Here is a 16,225-nt window from a genome sequence, read left to right on the forward strand (position 1 = left end):
GGTGTGTGTCGGGGGAGCTACGCTGTGAAAACACGCTGTGTTGAGAGCAGTGTGGGTGGCAAGGGGCAGCTGAAGCCCAGAGAGGGGAGGCTTACATTGTTCTGAGACTGTGTGAAGTGTCTTGGGTGCTGGGCCCAGATGTTTGCACCTGGAAGCAGGGAGGAGCCAATGAAGTTCCCCCAAAGGTGTTCGAGGCTGGTTTCTGTGGGCAGTGACTGATCACATCTGTTTGCTCCCTTCAAGTACAGTACCAGTTGAGAAATCGACGTGGGAGTTGAATATAGGTTAAAATATCAGCTGTACTCTTAGTCAGAAAGCATGTTAGGTCACCTGGAAAGCATGGCTTGAGCTGGTAACCACAGGGCCCTCTGGTGCCTGTCCCCTGAGTTGGATCTTGGGGCGGAAAGATTGGGTCTGCTAACAGCCCCTCCACATGGCACGACAGAGACCATAGACTAACATTGAACATGGAGAGGGAGGCCTCTATAACTGCTTCTAGGGGCCGGTGCTGTGGCGTAGCTGGTAAAGCCACTGCCTGCAGTGTTGGCATCCCATATGGGCGCTGGTTCAGGTCCCGGCTACTCTACTTCCAATTCCAGCTCCTGCTGATGCAGCTGGAAAAGCAGCAAAAGATGGCCCAAGTGCTTGGGCTTCTGCGCCCATGTGGGAGACCTGGAAGAGGCTCCTGGCTCCTGGCTTTTGATCAGCTCAGCTCTGGCCATTGTGGCCAGTTGGGGAGTGAACCAGTGGATGGAAGACCTCTCTCTCTGTCTCTCCCTGCTCCTTTTCTCTCTCTCTCAACTCTACCTTTCAAATAAATAAATAAATCTTTAAAAAAGAAGTGCTTTTAGAAACCAAGCCTCACTCCCATCCCAGGGGTGTCTCAGGACCACCAGCCTGAGAGGAGGGAGGCACCAGCTTACATGTTAGCTCTTTGAAGATCTCTGTGCACACAGAGTCTTTGTCTTATTCTTAGCAATCAGATGAGTCACTCCCACTAAGGGGAGAATAAGTCTGGTTGGGGGTCACCTTCCCAGGACTTCTCAGAGGACCCCCCAGAAAGGGAGAGAATGGCCGCCTCTGACGCTGGCATGTTGGGCCCTCTTTTGGGGACATCCAATAGCAGCAGATGAAAGATTCGTTGTGCGCTCTCTCTCTCTCTCTCTCTCTCTCTCTCTCTGTATGTGTGTGTGTGTAACTCTGCCCCCCAAATAGATAAATAAATCTTTTAAAATTTTTTAATTGTGAATTTTTGATTTGCCTACCTTTGTGAACTTTCAATGAAGGCAGGGATCATGCCTTAGTTCAACATGGAGTTTCGGCTGGCGCCGCGGCTCACTAGGCTAATCCTCCGCCTTGCGGCGCCGGCACACTGGGTTCTAGTCCCGGTCGGGGTGCCGGATTCTGTCCTGGTTGCCCCTCTTCCAGGCCAGCTCTCTGCTGTGGCCAGGGAGTGCAGTGGAGGATGGCCCAGGTGCTTGGGCCCTGCGCCCCATGGGAGACCAGGAAAAGCACCTGGCTCCTGGCTCCTGCCATCGGATCAGCGCGGTGCACTGGCCGCAGCGCGCCGGCCGCGGCGGCCATTGGAGGGTGAACCAACGGCAAAAAGGAAGACCTTTCTCTCTGTCTCTCTCTCTCACTATCTACTCTGCCTGTCAAAAAGACAAACAAACAAACAAAAACAACAACAACAAAAAAAACCCATGGAGTTTCCTGGTTCAATACATGGAGTGGGTTTATGCTATGACATGTCTGTAAAAAGCTACCCACACAGGGGCTGGCGTTGTGGCAGAGCAGGTTAGGCCACCACTTGGGATGGTGCCATCCCATATCAGAGTGTGGTTTGAGTCTCGGCTATGCTGCTTCTGATTCAGCTTCCTGCTGATGCACCTGGGAAGGCAGGAGAAGGTGGTCCAGGTCCTTAGGTCCCTGTCACCTATGTGGGACACCTGGATGACTTCTGTTTCCTTTCCTGTCACAATGGCAGTGGCGTCTCGAGCCAAACAGGAGAAGGAGGTGGAGTGGGATGGCGAGTGGACGAGGGCACTTGTCATTCTGTGTGTCATGTCTTCACATGTATGTCACTCCTTTTGGGCAGCAAGGAGGCCAGGCCAACCACCCCACGGCTGCTGTGGTGACGGAGAAGCAGCAGATGCTGGAGCAGCACCTGCAGGATGTCCGCAAGAGAGTGCAGGTGAGCGAGTCCTAGGCGAGAAGCCTTCTCGGGGATGTGCGTGTGGGGCCTGTGCCTACCCTTTTTGAGGTCTGGGTTTCGTTTTAGTTCTCTGAAACTCTTTTCCTTCTCTGTAAGGAAATCTCTTTTTTTACTTCTGTATTTTGGTGTTTTTTTTTTTTTTTTAAACAGGATCTAGAGCAGAAAATGAAAGTGGTAGAGAATCTGCAGGATGACTTTGATTTCAACTATAAAACCCTCAAGAGCCAAGGAGGCAAGTGACTGGCAGAAACGGCAAAATGGCCTGTAGAAAGTGAGGTTGTGCATTGAGTTCAGGGGCTTGTCTTGCATCTGTGTTCAGAGTTGACTGTAGGGCATGTGGTGCTGGGGCTCCTGGTGCTTATAGGACCTGGTTATTGCGGGGTGGAGCATGCTCTCAGGCCATGGTCAAGGAGCGTTTCCTCCGTCTATAGACATGCAGGACCTGAATGGAAACAACCAGTCCGTGACGAGGCAGAAGATGCAGCAGCTGGAACAGATGCTCACCGCGCTGGACCAGATGCGGAGAGTAAGGGCCTCCGACAGCCTCCCCTGCTGTCTCGTGCACACACAGCCTTTCGCCGCCTCACGGCAGAACTTGCTGGTTTCTAATAAGTTCCTTCTTTGGAATTGACCAGAGAATGTGGTTAGAGATGAATGAGGAAATGTGTTCTGACTTTGTTTTGGTTTTCAACCAGAGCATTGTGAGCGAGCTGGCAGGGCTTTTGTCTGCAATGGAGTACGTGCAGAAAACTCTCACGGACGAAGAGCTGGCTGACTGGAAGAGGCGGCAGCAGATCGCCTGCATCGGAGGCCCTCCCAACATCTGCCTAGACCGTCTAGAAAACTGGTAAGAGATGACAGGGACACTTCCCCTTTCCTTCTAGAAAGCTCTGTTCAGTTATGGTCCTAACTGCAGGCCCACAGAGTTGCTCTCACCTCTGAGCTGGGCCTTTTGCATACTCCAGTTTTGTCCAGTAGTGAAAGCTTTTACTGTGTTTGGACACATTAAAAATTGTCCAAAACCTGCAAGCAAGCGAGCGAGCTCCCAACTGCTGTGTACTCCCCAGAGGCTGGCAGCAGCGGGGACTGGAGTGGGCTGGAGCCAGGAGCCAGGAACTCAGTTCAGGTCTCCCCGTAGGCGGTAGGCATCCCATTAGTTGAGCCTCCCCACTGCCTCTCCCTGGCAGAAAACTGGAATTGGGAGCCTGAGCTGAGACCCAGACGTAGGCATCTGATGTGGCACGTGGACATCCCAGCTGCTAGGCTAAAGGCTTGCATCATAGACCAAGTTTTTAAATTTAGTTACTTTAGTAGTCTAAAAAAACTCTTGCTCTTTGTAGGGAAAATAGTTCACTTACAGAAAATGAATAAGGAGATGAAAATCCTTTAAAATCCAGTCATTCAAGAGGTACCAGTAGTTGCCATTTTAGTGACCGTCATGTTGCCGTTTGTCATGGATAGTTGCAGGCATGGATAGGGATCTGTGTGCTAGTTTTATGCTAGCAGGGTCATTCTGTGTATGTTCTTCTGTTACCTTTACTTCCAAGCATTTTTGCAAGCTTAGATGAAAAGAATCTTGACACGAGAGGGAACTGATACAGAGAACATGAAACTGGAAATTTGAGATGACTCTACAGGAGAACGCCTACCCGCTCATATCCTCACCAACCCCTCGAGTGTTGTTATTTTACTGAAAGCAGTTTTAAATGCTTCCTGATCCGGGAACCAAGAAGCTTTAGTTGTGGCAGTGGCAGAAAGGAAGTGCCAGAGGAGAGACCAAGAGCTCAGAAACCCATGCAGCAGGGGCTGGTGTGCGGCACGGGGTTAGCCACCCTAGGACACCTGCATCCCGTGTTGCAGTGCTTGGCTCAAGTCCCAGCCACTCTGCTTCCCAGCCGCCTTCCTGCTAATGTGTGCCTGGGGAGGGTCGGTGGCTCCTGCCACCCAGACTGAGTTCCAGGCTCCTGACTTCTGCCTCCTCCAGCCCTGGCTGTTGCAGGTGTTTGAGGAGTGTCCCAGACGATGAAAGAGCTCTCTCCATCTATCTCTCTCGCTCTCTGTCTCTCTGCCTTTCAAATAAAGTGAAAATAATTAATTAAATAAAATAAAAAGAAAACCGGTGCAGTTATCCTTCCCCCTCATCCTTCTCTCTTTGAGGTCTTGTAGTCTTTATTAATCTAGTGGTAAATCATCAGAGAGACACTGATGTCTGTTCTTGGTGATAGACTTAAATCAGCTTTGTCTTCCTGCCTACTCATTTTTTCCATATGCTTGTTATATTTTTTTTTAAAGTATTTTTAAAAGATTTATTTATTTATTTTAAAGTCAGAGTTACACAGAGAGGGCAGAGAAAGAGAAAGAGAGAGGTCTTCCATCTGCTGGTTCACTCCCCAATTGGCCCCAATAGCCGGAGCTGCGCCGATCCGAAGCTAGGAGCCTCCTCCTCTGGGTCTCCCAAGCGAGTGCGGGAGCCCAAGGACTTGGGCCATCTTCTACTGCTTTCCCGGGCCATAGCAGAGAGCTGGAACGGAAGTGGAGCAGCCGGGACTAGAACCGGCACCCACATGAAATGCTGGCCCTTCAGGCTAGGGTGTTAACCTGCTGCACCACAGCGCTGGCCCCTAAAAAGTATTTTAATTTATTTATTTATTTGAGAGATAAGAGTTACAGACAGAGGGAGGGAGAGACAGAAAGAGGTCTTCCATCTGCTGGTTCACTCCCTGAATGGTTGCAATGACCAGAGCTGGGCCCAACTGAAGCTTGGAGCCAGGAGCCTCCCCTGGGTCTCCCACATGGGCGCAGGGGCCCAAGCACTTGAGCCATCCTCCACTGCTTTCCCAGGCCATTAGCAGAGAGCTGGATTGGAAGAGGAGCAACCAGGACACAAACTGGCACCCATATGGGAGGCCGGTGCCACAAGCGGAGGCCTAGCCCACTACACCATAGCACTGGCCCCACTTTTTCCGTTCTTGCCATAATGGTACATGGACAAGGTAAGACGAGGAAAGTACATGCCGAATTCCACATTTCATCATCTGAATATCTGGGCTATAATGCTTGTTACTTTCCTGTGATGCCTCTTCATGGTGTGAGCTTTAATACCGCTTCTTCTCTGCTCAGCCCCCTCTTTGAAATTTGAAATTTTAGAAAGAGACTATTGAAAAAAAAAAAAAGGCAGAAGGGTCAGTGCTGTAGTGCAGGGGGTTAAGCTGCTGTGTGTGAATCTACTGTACTAACTGAAGTGAGTTTGAGTCCCAGCCGCATCGCTTCCTATCCGGCTTCCTATCCGGCTTCCTGCCAGTGACCTAGGAAGGCAGAGGATGATGGCCCAAGTGCTTGGACCTTGCTACACATGTGAGAGACCAGATGGAGTTCTTGGCTCCTGGCTTTGGCCTGGCCCAGACCTGGCTATTACAACCATTTTGGGAGTGAACCAGCAGATGGAAGCAGATGTCAATCTGCCTTTCAAATAAATAAATAAATCTTTTTTTAAAAAATGGAATTAAGGGGCCAGCGCTGTGGCATGGTAGGCTAAGCTTCCACCTGTAGCATATGGGCACTGATTTGTATCCTGGCTGCTCCTCTTCCAACCCAGCTCTCTGCTGTAGCCTGGGAAAGTAGTAGAAGATGGCCCAAGTGCTTGGGCCCTTGCATCCACGTGGGAGACCCAGAAGGATCTCCTGGCTCCTGGCTTCAGGTCAGCCCAGCTCTGGCTGTTGTGGCCATTTGGGTTAGAAAACCTTTCTTTCTGTCTCTCCCTCTCTCTTGTCTGTAGCTCTACCTCTCAAATGAATGAATAAAATTTTTTTTAAAAAAAGTGGAATTAAACTCATCCTTTTCTTTATTCTGTGCTACTGAACTGAACACTTAAAATAGTTAAAATGATAAATTTATGCTATATATATTTTACTACAATAAAAAATACTCCCCTTATTTTACAGAAGTTCTTAGTGGTGGTGTTTGTATCTGTGCTGTTGCCTTTCCCTTCTACTCTCCTTTGTATACTCCAGTAACTGGTAGCTTTCTTACGCTGTTGGCAGGATAACCTCATTAGCAGAATCTCAACTTCAGACTCGCCAACAAATTAAGAAACTGGAGGAACTGCAACAAAAAGTATCCTACAAAGGGGACCCCATCGTGCAGCACCGGCCCATGCTGGAGGAGAGGATTGTAGAGCTGTTCCGAAACCTGATGAAAAGGTAACTTGGCATCCTTGTCCCTTCCCCCATCTGACCGAGAAAACCAAACTGAAGCAAACAAACCTCGTGTCCTCAAGTGGAAGATGGCGGGTGGAGCGCGGGTCCCTGGCCCGCCGGTGACGGGTGGCCTTCTCTGTCCTCGCAGTGCCTTTGTGGTGGAGCGGCAGCCCTGCATGCCCATGCACCCCGACCGGCCGCTGGTCATCAAGACTGGAGTCCAGTTCACCACAAAAGTCAGGTGGGCTCCGTGCACGTTCTGCCGAGGGACGCTGAGGGCGAGAACACAGTTGGTGGGCAGTTGGCTTCTTTCCAGGCGTCGCAGGCAGCAGTGCTGTGGGACTGGAAAGTTGTTGGCATAATCCACTTGCTCTTTGATTCTGATGGCAAAGGTGAAAGAACAGTGATCTTTTTTGAGGCCTCCTGGGAATATTCCAGTGATTCCGGGCCTAGCGTCTTGGGACACAGCTTCTCCTCTGCCCTCCCAAAGGTGCAAGTTGATGTCAGTTATTTTCTGTTCTTTTTTATTATTATTATTCCCCAATTTTTATTTATTTGAAATGTGGAGAAGGAGAGGAAGATAGCTTCATCTACTGGTTCACTCCCCAAATGCCCGCAGTTGCTGGAGCTGGGCCAGGTCAAAGCCAGGACCCAACTACTTGGTGGGATACAGGTGTCCCGAGCAGCAACTGAAGGGCCGGCCCTTGTTTCCCTTGAAGATTTTCCAGGAGAGACGAAAGCTTAGTAATGTAAAAGCTAAGAGGACCCAGGCAGATGGGTTGTGGCCCTTAGGGAGAGATGGTGCTTTCTCACTGGAGTCAGAATAGGTGTGCTTGGTTTTTGCCCTTCCGCAGTGAAATTTCTCTTCTCAGAAACTTGATACGGTGTTGGGTTTCAGGTTTCATAGAAAGAACACAGCTGCAGAGCCTGCATTCCTGTAACATTTGTCATTAAGTGGCTTTTATTACCCTTTTGTGGCCGCCTTTTTCTCAGCCTGCACGAGTGTTGCTCAGTCTAAGATCAGAGACGGCCTTGGGTAGAGGAGGAATTGGGATTGATTTATTTACCACTTAGATATGAAGGCTTGTGAAGTTTGCATTTCTTCAGCCAGACCTTATGGGGGGGCCTAATGGACTGTTTTTGATTGGATGTTTTAACAGATTGCTGGTCAAATTTCCTGAGTTGAATTATCAGCTTAAAATTAAAGTGTGCATTGACAAGTGAGTACCCCAATCTCGGTCTTTTTTCAAATGAAGGACAGAGAAATGAGAACTTTGGAGACTTTATCTGCATTCAGAGGTCTTTGTTTTATGAATAGAAGTTTGCGAAAGCCTCCCAGTGTGTTGTCAGTCACGTGCCTGAACGAAACCCCAAAGCTGGCAGCACAGACCGAGGGCTGCCATTTTGACCACCAACCCCTGCCTTTTCTTTGTTTCGTATTTTTACTTGTATAAATGTAATTTACACATTTTTATTGTATACAATTGAAGAATATATAGAAAGAGTGAATTTTTAAAATTTGTTCCATCCTTTACCAGATAATGGGATACTTTTTAAAAAGTATTTCCAGTTTAATTTTATTTCTTTTTAAAGATTTATTTGTTTGAAAGGCAGAGAGAGGGTGAGACACAGAGATCTTCCATCCACTGGTTTACTCCCCGTGGCTGCAGGAGCCTGGAACTCCGTCCTGGCCTCCCACATGGGTGACAGCAGCCCAGGCACTCGGGCCATCTTAGCAGGGAGCTGGATCAGAGGGGAGCAGTGCTGGTCTGTGAACCAGCGTCCCCAGCGGTGGCTTAACTTGCTGTGCCACAACGCTGGCCCCAGGGTTTTGTGTTCCACACGTGAAATGATCCAGCTGAATAGTTTAAAGAAACTCGCAGGCACAGGAGTTCTCCCTGCAGTGAATAACGGGGTCAGAGCAGGCCTTGGAAGGAAGCCATCCCGCCTGGTTAACCGCCGTGTGTTCTTCCAGAGACTCCGGGGACGTGGCGGCTCTCCGAGGGTGAGTGCGGCCTGCAGGCGGCCTCCCGCTCTGTTCGACCTAACTTTGTCCTCTGGCCACTCGGTCACCTGTGTGGTTGGCTTTTCTCCTGTGATTCAGATCCCGGAAGTTTAACATCCTGGGCACAAACACCAAAGTCATGAACATGGAAGAGTCCAACAACGGCAGCCTGTCTGCAGAGTTCAAGCACTTGGTACGGAGGGGCCTGAGCCGCCCTTCGTGGAGGGGGAGGGGCCTGCACTGCCCTTTGCAGAGGGGGAGGGACCTGAACCGCCCTTTGCAGAGGAGGGGTCTGCACTGGCCTTCTCGGAGCGGGAGGGGCAGGGCTCCCACGACAGACGGGCTTTACCTTTCTTACAGACCCTGCGGGAGCAAAGATGTGGCAACGGGGGTCGCGCCAATTGTGATGTAAGTCTTGCCAGGGTCCGAGAGAACAAGCCCTCTTAGCCAGAGAGACTTCCACCTGTGCTTTCAGCTGTGGGCACTCGGAAGAGGGACGGTGGGCCGCGGGGTGCGGCGGGGCAGTGCCCAGGCTGTGGGCGCTCGAGCGGGGTTGAGGCTTCTGGGAGGGTGGGGGCGGAAAGCCCGAGCTGAGCCCCACGTGGGCGGGGGCTCTGCGAATCCCCTTCCAGCTGCTGCCAGCTGGCTGCGCCACAGCGACCTGTTTTTCTCACTGAGGGTGGGAGAGAGGGTGTGAACCTCACACGTACATCGGAGTTAAAATTAGAAAAAAGAAGAGCACAACTTGTTCTGTTCTCTCCCTTCTGACTTACTTCTGCCTGCCATTGATCCAGACTATTGGATTCTTGATGTCAACAGTACACTTTTTAAAAATTAGGTAAACAGCGCTAAAACTAGTTTGTAGTGATTTTTAAAACTTAGAATATCTTGTGCTTTTTCTGATGTTTGTCCACTAAGCCATTCTTTTTTTTTTTTTTTTAAGATTTATTTATTTTACTTGAAAGAGTTAACACAGAGAAGGAGAGGCAGAGAGAGAGAGAGAGAGAGAGAGGTCTTCCATCTGCTGGTTTACTCCCCAATTGGCCGAAATGGCCGGAGCTGCGCTGATCTGAAGCCAGGAGCCAGGAGCTTCTTCCAGGTCTCCCACATGGGTGCAGGGGCCCAAGGACTTGGGCCATTTTCTACTGCTTTCCCAAATCATAGCAGAGAGCTAGATCAGAAGTAGAGCAGTAGGGACTTGAACTGGCGACCATATGGGATGCTGGCACTGCAGGCGGCAGCTTTACCCGCTACACCACAGCACCGGCCCCCACTAAGCCATTCTTAATGTGTGTGGCATATTTATTTAGAAAAAGCAGAATGTAAAATAATTTGAGTAATGTAATAGTATGTTTGCTTAAAAATATGATTATGTGTGTATGTAACATTCTAGAGAAATATACACCAAATGGTGCCTGTATATCAGTGTTGCTGAATCTGAGGCTGCTCTGTGCCATCTTATTATTTGTACCATCTTAGTTATTTGCCTTTTAGACAAAGTGTCTTACTTTTACAATCAGAAAAAGCATATTTTCACATGATTTGGAATTCTTTTTCTGAGAATTCATTAGTACTCTTGTTGCAAAAATGTTGCTGCAGCGCTGGCAGGAGTAGACATTCTCCCAGTCTCTTTGGGAATAGCCGTACGGCAGCAGTGCAGATCCTGAGACGGCACAGGGGGTACCACAGAGCCTCAGCTGCCTGCCTGTGCGCTCTGAACGTGACCCAGACGAACGGCCATCAGCACTACACTCACACACGCTGCTCAGCCTGAACAGGAGTGAGCGGCAGATGCACACAGCCACAGGGACCCCTCCGTGGGTGACCTGAGGCACAGAAGAACACACGGGGTAGACTCCACGTGTACAGGGCTCCCAGACACCTCAAAGGAAGCTTACAGATGCTGTCTAGGGAAACAGATAGACACACTAAGAACAGCTAGGACGACAGCCGCTACTTCCGAGGGAGGAGGGACGGGCCTGCTGAGAATCTCAGGGGCTGTGGTCTCTTCCTGAAGGGGGGTGGGGGGGTGGGCGCACAGGAGCTCGCGGTTTTGTTATTCTTTGTGCCATACACGTTTTATAAATAACCGTCGGATCTGTGTGATACCAGAACCAAAACAGAGTGGAAAGTCGGGTCCCGCTCTTAGCATTGAGGAGGGCACACACGCTGAGCCGGGTCCCAGGCCGTCTGTGCGTGGCCACCTGGCGCCTTGCCCAGCTCCGAGTCGCGAGGCCGGGACTCTGCCCTCAGCGGGACACAGGGTGCACTTGTTGTTCCTGCAGGCCTCCCTGATTGTGACGGAGGAGCTGCACCTGATCACCTTTGAGACTGAGGTGTACCACCAAGGCCTCAAGATTGACCTGGAGGTGAGCCGCACGCTGTGCAGGGCTGGCTCGGGACAGAGCCCCGCTGTGGGGTCGTGACCAGCTGAGCGGCAGTGGTCGCCGTTTGCGAAGCGCCCTGCTGGGGGTTCGGTTCTCTGAAACATTCCTGGTGGCCCGCTTGAGCATGGCGTCCTGAGAGCTCAGAATACGCACACACACGTGATACGGGAGGTCCCAGTGTGCAGAGGAACATGGCAGAGGCCTGGGAAAGCAGGAATCCCTGTGTGCGGTTTCTCCCACCTCGCTGTTTCGTGGGAAGAGGCGGCTTTACTTTTTGGAGAATGCCTTCCGGTGTTAATGGGGACTTGGCGGCCTGTGAGCCGGGGGTGACTTCCGAGCTTCTGGGTGTGTGCAGACGGCAGCCTGCGTCCCGAGGCCTTGCCCAGCATTCTGTCCCCTCCCCTCGGAGTGTTGTGCTGACTTGGCGCCGCTCCGCGCCAGAGCTGGCAGCGGGTGTGCCTCCTGGCGCATCCTTGTATGCCAAACCCTGCCTGTGAGGAGGGGGTGCAGCCTCTGGAAGCTGTGGCAGCCGCAGTGACCCCCCAACTCCTTGCCCCACTTTGTGCAGACCCACTCCCTGCCCGTGGTGGTGATCTCCAACATCTGCCAGATGCCGAACGCCTGGGCGTCCATCCTGTGGTACAACATGCTGACCAACAACCCCAAGGTCGGTGCCCGGGGCTCGCCGGTAAGGACCCAGCACCGGTCACTGGCACCACGCCCTCGTCTGAACGGCGACCGCGGTGTCTTCACAGAACGTGAACTTCTTCACCAAGCCTCCGATCGGGACCTGGGATCAAGTGGCCGAGGTGCTGAGCTGGCAGTTCTCCTCCACCACGAAGCGGGGGCTGAGCATCGAGCAGCTGACCACGCTGGCCGAGAAACTCCTAGGTTCGCTGTCACCTCTTCTTCCCCTGCCCTCCTCAGACGAGGAATCTGGCCCGGGGGGCTCTCCTGCAGTCGGTGTGCCCTGAGCAAGGCACTGTGCTCGGGCAGGAAGCTTTTGCTCCGTGAGGTTGGGCGTCGGGGTGCAGGGACCTGCCGCTCGCTTCTATGAGGTGGGAGGGAGATTTTTCCGTTTTTCTCCTCTGGTTGCTGTCTTTCCTGCCCTTTGAGGATAATATCTTGTCCAACCTTATAAAATTTTTTTAAATAAACTTGTAAAACAATTATTTCATTTGAAAGGCACAGAGAGATTGAGATCTTCTGTCCACCGGGTCACTCCCCAAATGCCTGCAATAACCATGGCTGGGCTAGACCAAGGCCAGGCACTCAGAACTCAATCCATGTTTCCCACGAAGGTGGCAGGGACCCAAGTACTTGAACTATTTCCTGCTCCCTCTCAGGGTGTGTGCTAGCAGGAAGCTGGATCAGAAGCAGAGTAACTGGTACTTGAACTTGGCACTCTGATAATGGGGTGCAAGTGGTGAGTCAACCACTACACTGAGTGCCTGCCCCATCCTTTTAGGATATTTAATGTGTTTCTCAGAAGGTGGTGCTGAAGACCTGATGTTTTCTGTCCATTTCTTCGATAAACTGTAGCCTAGTTTGAAGTTTTTCTCCCCTGGAGAAAGTTTCTAGAATGCTCTGTGTGTCACCTGGACTATGGATAACTTTGGTGCTGCCATCAACTCTGTCAGCTTGATGGTGTGTGCTGCTGCTCCCCATCATCCGCTACCTCTGCCCAGCTGCACAGCAGCCCTGGAGGGCCAAGGGATGGGAGAGGGTGTGTGCATGTGCGTGTGTGCGTGGACACGAATGGCAGTGGCAGCCTGCAGACACGTGACAGCCAGTAGCTCCATGGCCTGTTACGGGCCAAGTGTGTGTGCTAAGAAGTAAGGTGTTGACTCAGAGCTGAACATTTGCTACTTTTCTTCTTTGTCCCTTCAGGACCTGGTGTGAACTATTCAGGGTGTCAGATCACATGGGCTAAATTTTGCAAAGTAAGCAACCGTTTTACTCCTTGCTGTTGTCTCTTGGGAGTGAGCATGGGAGCGCGTCCCTAAAAGATGGGCATAGTGCTTGCTGGGCCTTCAGGCCAGTGACTTCTGGTCCAGTGGCTTCTAGGACCTCCTTGAGGGCAGGGGACCTAAGGAGGTATTTTTGGGCAGTGCCCTCTGCCCCAGGGAGAAAAGGCTGGGGTGGCGATGGACTTGATTTCCCCATTATTTTCTTCAGGAAAACATGGCTGGCAAGGGCTTTTCCTTCTGGGTCTGGCTGGACAACATCATTGACCTTGTGAAAAAGTATATCCTGGCCCTTTGGAATGAAGGGTAGGTTGAGCAGAGAGCGCCCGGGGTAGCCAAGTCACCTGCCTCTCAGCCCCAAGGCCCGGGACCAATGGCCTGGAGCCCCAGCAATGCTGTCCTCCTCTCCGGCTCCAGGTACATAATGGGCTTTATCAGCAAGGAGCGGGAGCGGGCCATCCTGAGCACCAAGCCCCCAGGCACCTTCCTACTGAGATTCAGCGAAAGCAGCAAAGAGGGAGGTGTCACCTTCACGTGGGTGGAGAAGGACATCAGTGGTAAGTGAGCTCTGCTGCTCCCTCGCGGCGGGGCTGGTTCTGAGCACTGCTGCCCTCTGGCGGGCAGAGATGGCCTCACACTCCCCTGCCCCACGCAGACAGGTGCGGCCACCTTTGAACTCCTGCGTCTGAAAGATTGACTTGCCAGTCTGTTTCGCTTGTTCCAGTGAGCAGTGTGTTCCAAGAAATTTGCAGTTGAAATTTTTTATTCTTCATCCTCTTTCTTGCCTACCCTCACTAACACATCTTACTCCGGTCTGTTGCCTATGGCCAAAATGATAGTCTCTGTCATAGTCATCCTGGCCCTTTCCACAGTGCCAGGCCACAGGGAGGGGTATTCAGGGGCGCGAGCGCTGGCCTGCCATAGGTCTGTCCCCACCAAGGAGACACGCCTGGGGGGAGTATGCTGTGGGAGTACGCCTAGCCGCAGGTGCCAGCACCTCTCCTTCCCACCTCGTGCGACAGGGAAGACCCAGATCCAGTCGGTGGAGCCGTACACCAAGCAGCAGCTGAACAACATGTCGTTTGCTGAGATCATCATGGGCTATAAGATCATGGACGCCACCAACATCCTGGTGTCTCCACTCGTCTATCTCTACCCCGACATTCCTAAGGAGGAGGCGTTCGGAAAGTACTGTCGGCCGGAGAGCCAGGAGCACCCTGAAGCTGACCCAGGTAGTTGTTGATTTTCCACGTTCCCGTCCTCCTTCTTGGGAGGAGCTGCAGGTTGCGGGGTCCTTGGCGGAATAACCTGGGAGACCCTCGTTCTCCTCCTGGGGAGGAGCTCGCCAGGCGCTGCTGGCCGTGGCCGATGTGATTTGAGAGAAGAGTGGACTCCGGGTGGCCAGCCCCTGCCCCACAGGGAGCACCCCAGTCTGAATGGGGAAATAGGTCACCCCTGCCCACGAAACGTGAGAGGACTGGATGCCCAGCTAGCACGGTGCTTCCTGTGTTGGGGGTGCCAGCAGGGCCGGGACGGAGACCTGAGCCCCGCAAAGCACCGGAGCAGTGGCAGGAGGACTGCAAAGCTTCCTGGAGGACACGGGCCTGGCGGTGCCAGAGCAGGGAGCACCGCGGAGGAGGGCTCGCAGGGGTGAAGGCAGCCGGTGCGAGGGGTGTGGGATTCGCATGTAGGATGTGCGGCTATTAAAATCAGTTTTTAAAGATTTATTTATTTGAAAGACAGTGACAGAGGGAGAGGAAGAGATACGTTACACCTGTGGCCCCTGGGTCCTTGGTGTGAACCGTGGGTAGGGGGAGCCCTCCTGTCTGCGTCCATCACACGCTTGCCACTCCAACTCTGGCTGGCTGTCCCCGCACCTGTCCTGAGGAGCAGCCTCTGGCTTGCATTCTTCTTTCCCTTTTCTAAAATTGAATTTCCTTCCTTCCTTCTTTGAGAGACAGAGTGCCCCCATCTGTTGATTCACTCCCCAGATACCTGCAGGGGCCTTAGCAAAGGCTCACGCGTTACCTGAGCCATCACTGCCGCCTCCCGGGTCTGCGTTAGCCCGGACTCCGAGCCCGTTCCACCGTGTGGGACGCAGGCGTGTCAGCCGGCACCGGCTTAACCATTAGGCTAAGCGAACGCCTGTCCCGAGTCTTGGTTCTTATTTGGCTTTTCTTACTCATGGAGCCAGCGGTGGGCTCTTTAACGCGCTCCTTTGGAGCTGGTTTTCCCTGCATGAGTAGTTTCTTTAAAAAAGCAAACTGGTTTTGTCCAGATCTCACACACGCTTTTTCATAGGCGCTCCCTCCGAGGGACTTCTGGGGGCGGGGAAGAGGGGTTTGAGCTCGCCGACGGTTGGCTTTCCCTTTGTTCTGGTGTGGAGTTTCGCTAGGCAGTGGAGGGTTTAACTCTGACTTCCTGTCTCTGCTTATCTCTCTCCCCACCTTGCGCTTCAGTTGGGAGTCGGGTCTATCAGCCCCTCTCACGCTCCCTTTGTTCCCTCTCGCACTGCCCTTGGCCCAAGCGCCGGGCCTGTGCACTAAGGTCGGCTGCAGGATCCCAGCTGCGGGTCTGGGGCCGTGTCTCCCTTGCCAGGGTGCGCCGAGGGTCTTGCTGTGTGCATTGCCGTTGGGCGGAGGGGGGGGCCTGCACGCATGTTACGTGTGAGAGTCTCAGAGATGGGTCTTTCCCGGTCCTTTCTCCTCCCTTTCCACCGTGAGCCCACACGGTGTCCCCTTGGCTGGAGGGAGGGATTCTGAGCCACTTGGAGATACTCCAGCCTTGTGCGGAGCCCCCAGAGGCTGCCGCTCATCCTTGTGTCTGCTGTCCCTTCTCAGCTGTCTGGCTCGTAGGGAGTTAAACCCCTTTCCATCTAGGGCATCAGCTCCCCTCAGGCCTGCTCTGTAAGACCCCAGAACCTGCCTTACCCTCTGCCATCCTCTCTGAAGTATTCAGTTTCTTGAGCCAAAATGAACGCGAGTGGCCACCTTGCAGGCCTCTCAGACCAGCCTCTGCGCCTGGTCCCTGTTTCCCTGAGCCCCTCCGTGAGCCCCCCGCTATACGATTCCTTCTCTTGCCCACCCCATCGCGTCCTGTGCTTCCTAAATGCTTTATCCTCCGTACCTCCCCAGAGTTCACGCCGCGTAGGCAGTCAGCATCCATGATTCAGTTATTCAAGTCCTCACTTTTTAAACTATAGAACAAGTACCATCAATGGCAGGGCCCACAGGTAGTCAGCGCCTCTCTTTCCCCTCTTATTTTATGCTAGAGAGAGAGAGAGAAAGACAGATACAGATTCCATTGTCCTGGGTCTCTTAGCCGCTGAAGACGAGCCCAGGCCTCGCCTGCTAGTTTGCTGGCTGAGCCAGTTGCACCAGAAGACCTCTCCCCTGAGTAGGGAAGCTGCTGTTTGCTTGATAGATTTATGCAGCTGGGACGTCCGCAGTGCCCTC

The 16,225-nt window shown here is 52.5% G+C and overlaps 1 protein-coding gene across 8 annotated transcripts in view; it reads left to right on the forward strand.

Annotated features, from left to right (window-relative positions):
• STAT3 (signal transducer and activator of transcription 3) overlaps positions 1 to 16,225 on the forward strand; it is a 64,312-nt gene that overhangs the window by 44,148 nt on the left and 3,939 nt on the right. For 6 of the 8 annotated variants that reach the window (XM_070060679.1, XM_070060678.1, XM_070060681.1 and 3 more), the window contains 17 exons: positions 2,099 to 2,194; positions 2,366 to 2,447; positions 2,647 to 2,741; positions 2,911 to 3,062; positions 6,256 to 6,414; positions 6,560 to 6,652; positions 7,572 to 7,631; positions 8,387 to 8,416; positions 8,516 to 8,609; positions 8,777 to 8,824; positions 10,702 to 10,785; positions 11,372 to 11,470; positions 11,559 to 11,694; positions 12,694 to 12,746; positions 12,982 to 13,076; positions 13,188 to 13,327; positions 13,793 to 14,005. In XM_070060679.1, coding sequence (XP_069916780.1) covers positions 2,099 to 2,194; positions 2,366 to 2,447; positions 2,647 to 2,741; positions 2,911 to 3,062; positions 6,256 to 6,414; positions 6,560 to 6,652; positions 7,572 to 7,631; positions 8,387 to 8,416; positions 8,516 to 8,609; positions 8,777 to 8,824; positions 10,702 to 10,785; positions 11,372 to 11,470; positions 11,559 to 11,694; positions 12,694 to 12,746; positions 12,982 to 13,076; positions 13,188 to 13,327; positions 13,793 to 14,005 — 1,729 coding nt within the window. The remainder of the gene's footprint in view (positions 1 to 2,098; positions 2,195 to 2,365; positions 2,448 to 2,646; positions 2,742 to 2,910; positions 3,063 to 6,255; positions 6,415 to 6,559; positions 6,653 to 7,571; positions 7,632 to 8,386; positions 8,417 to 8,515; positions 8,610 to 8,776; positions 8,825 to 10,701; positions 10,786 to 11,371; positions 11,471 to 11,558; positions 11,695 to 12,693; positions 12,747 to 12,981; positions 13,077 to 13,187; positions 13,328 to 13,792; positions 14,006 to 16,225) is intronic. The other 2 variants (XM_051824990.2, XM_051824992.2) reach the window with 1 other exon arrangement.

Source organism: Oryctolagus cuniculus, chromosome 17, assembly GCF_964237555.1.
Source record: "Oryctolagus cuniculus chromosome 17, mOryCun1.1, whole genome shotgun sequence".
Taxonomy (NCBI): Eukaryota; Metazoa; Chordata; class Mammalia; order Lagomorpha; family Leporidae; genus Oryctolagus; species Oryctolagus cuniculus.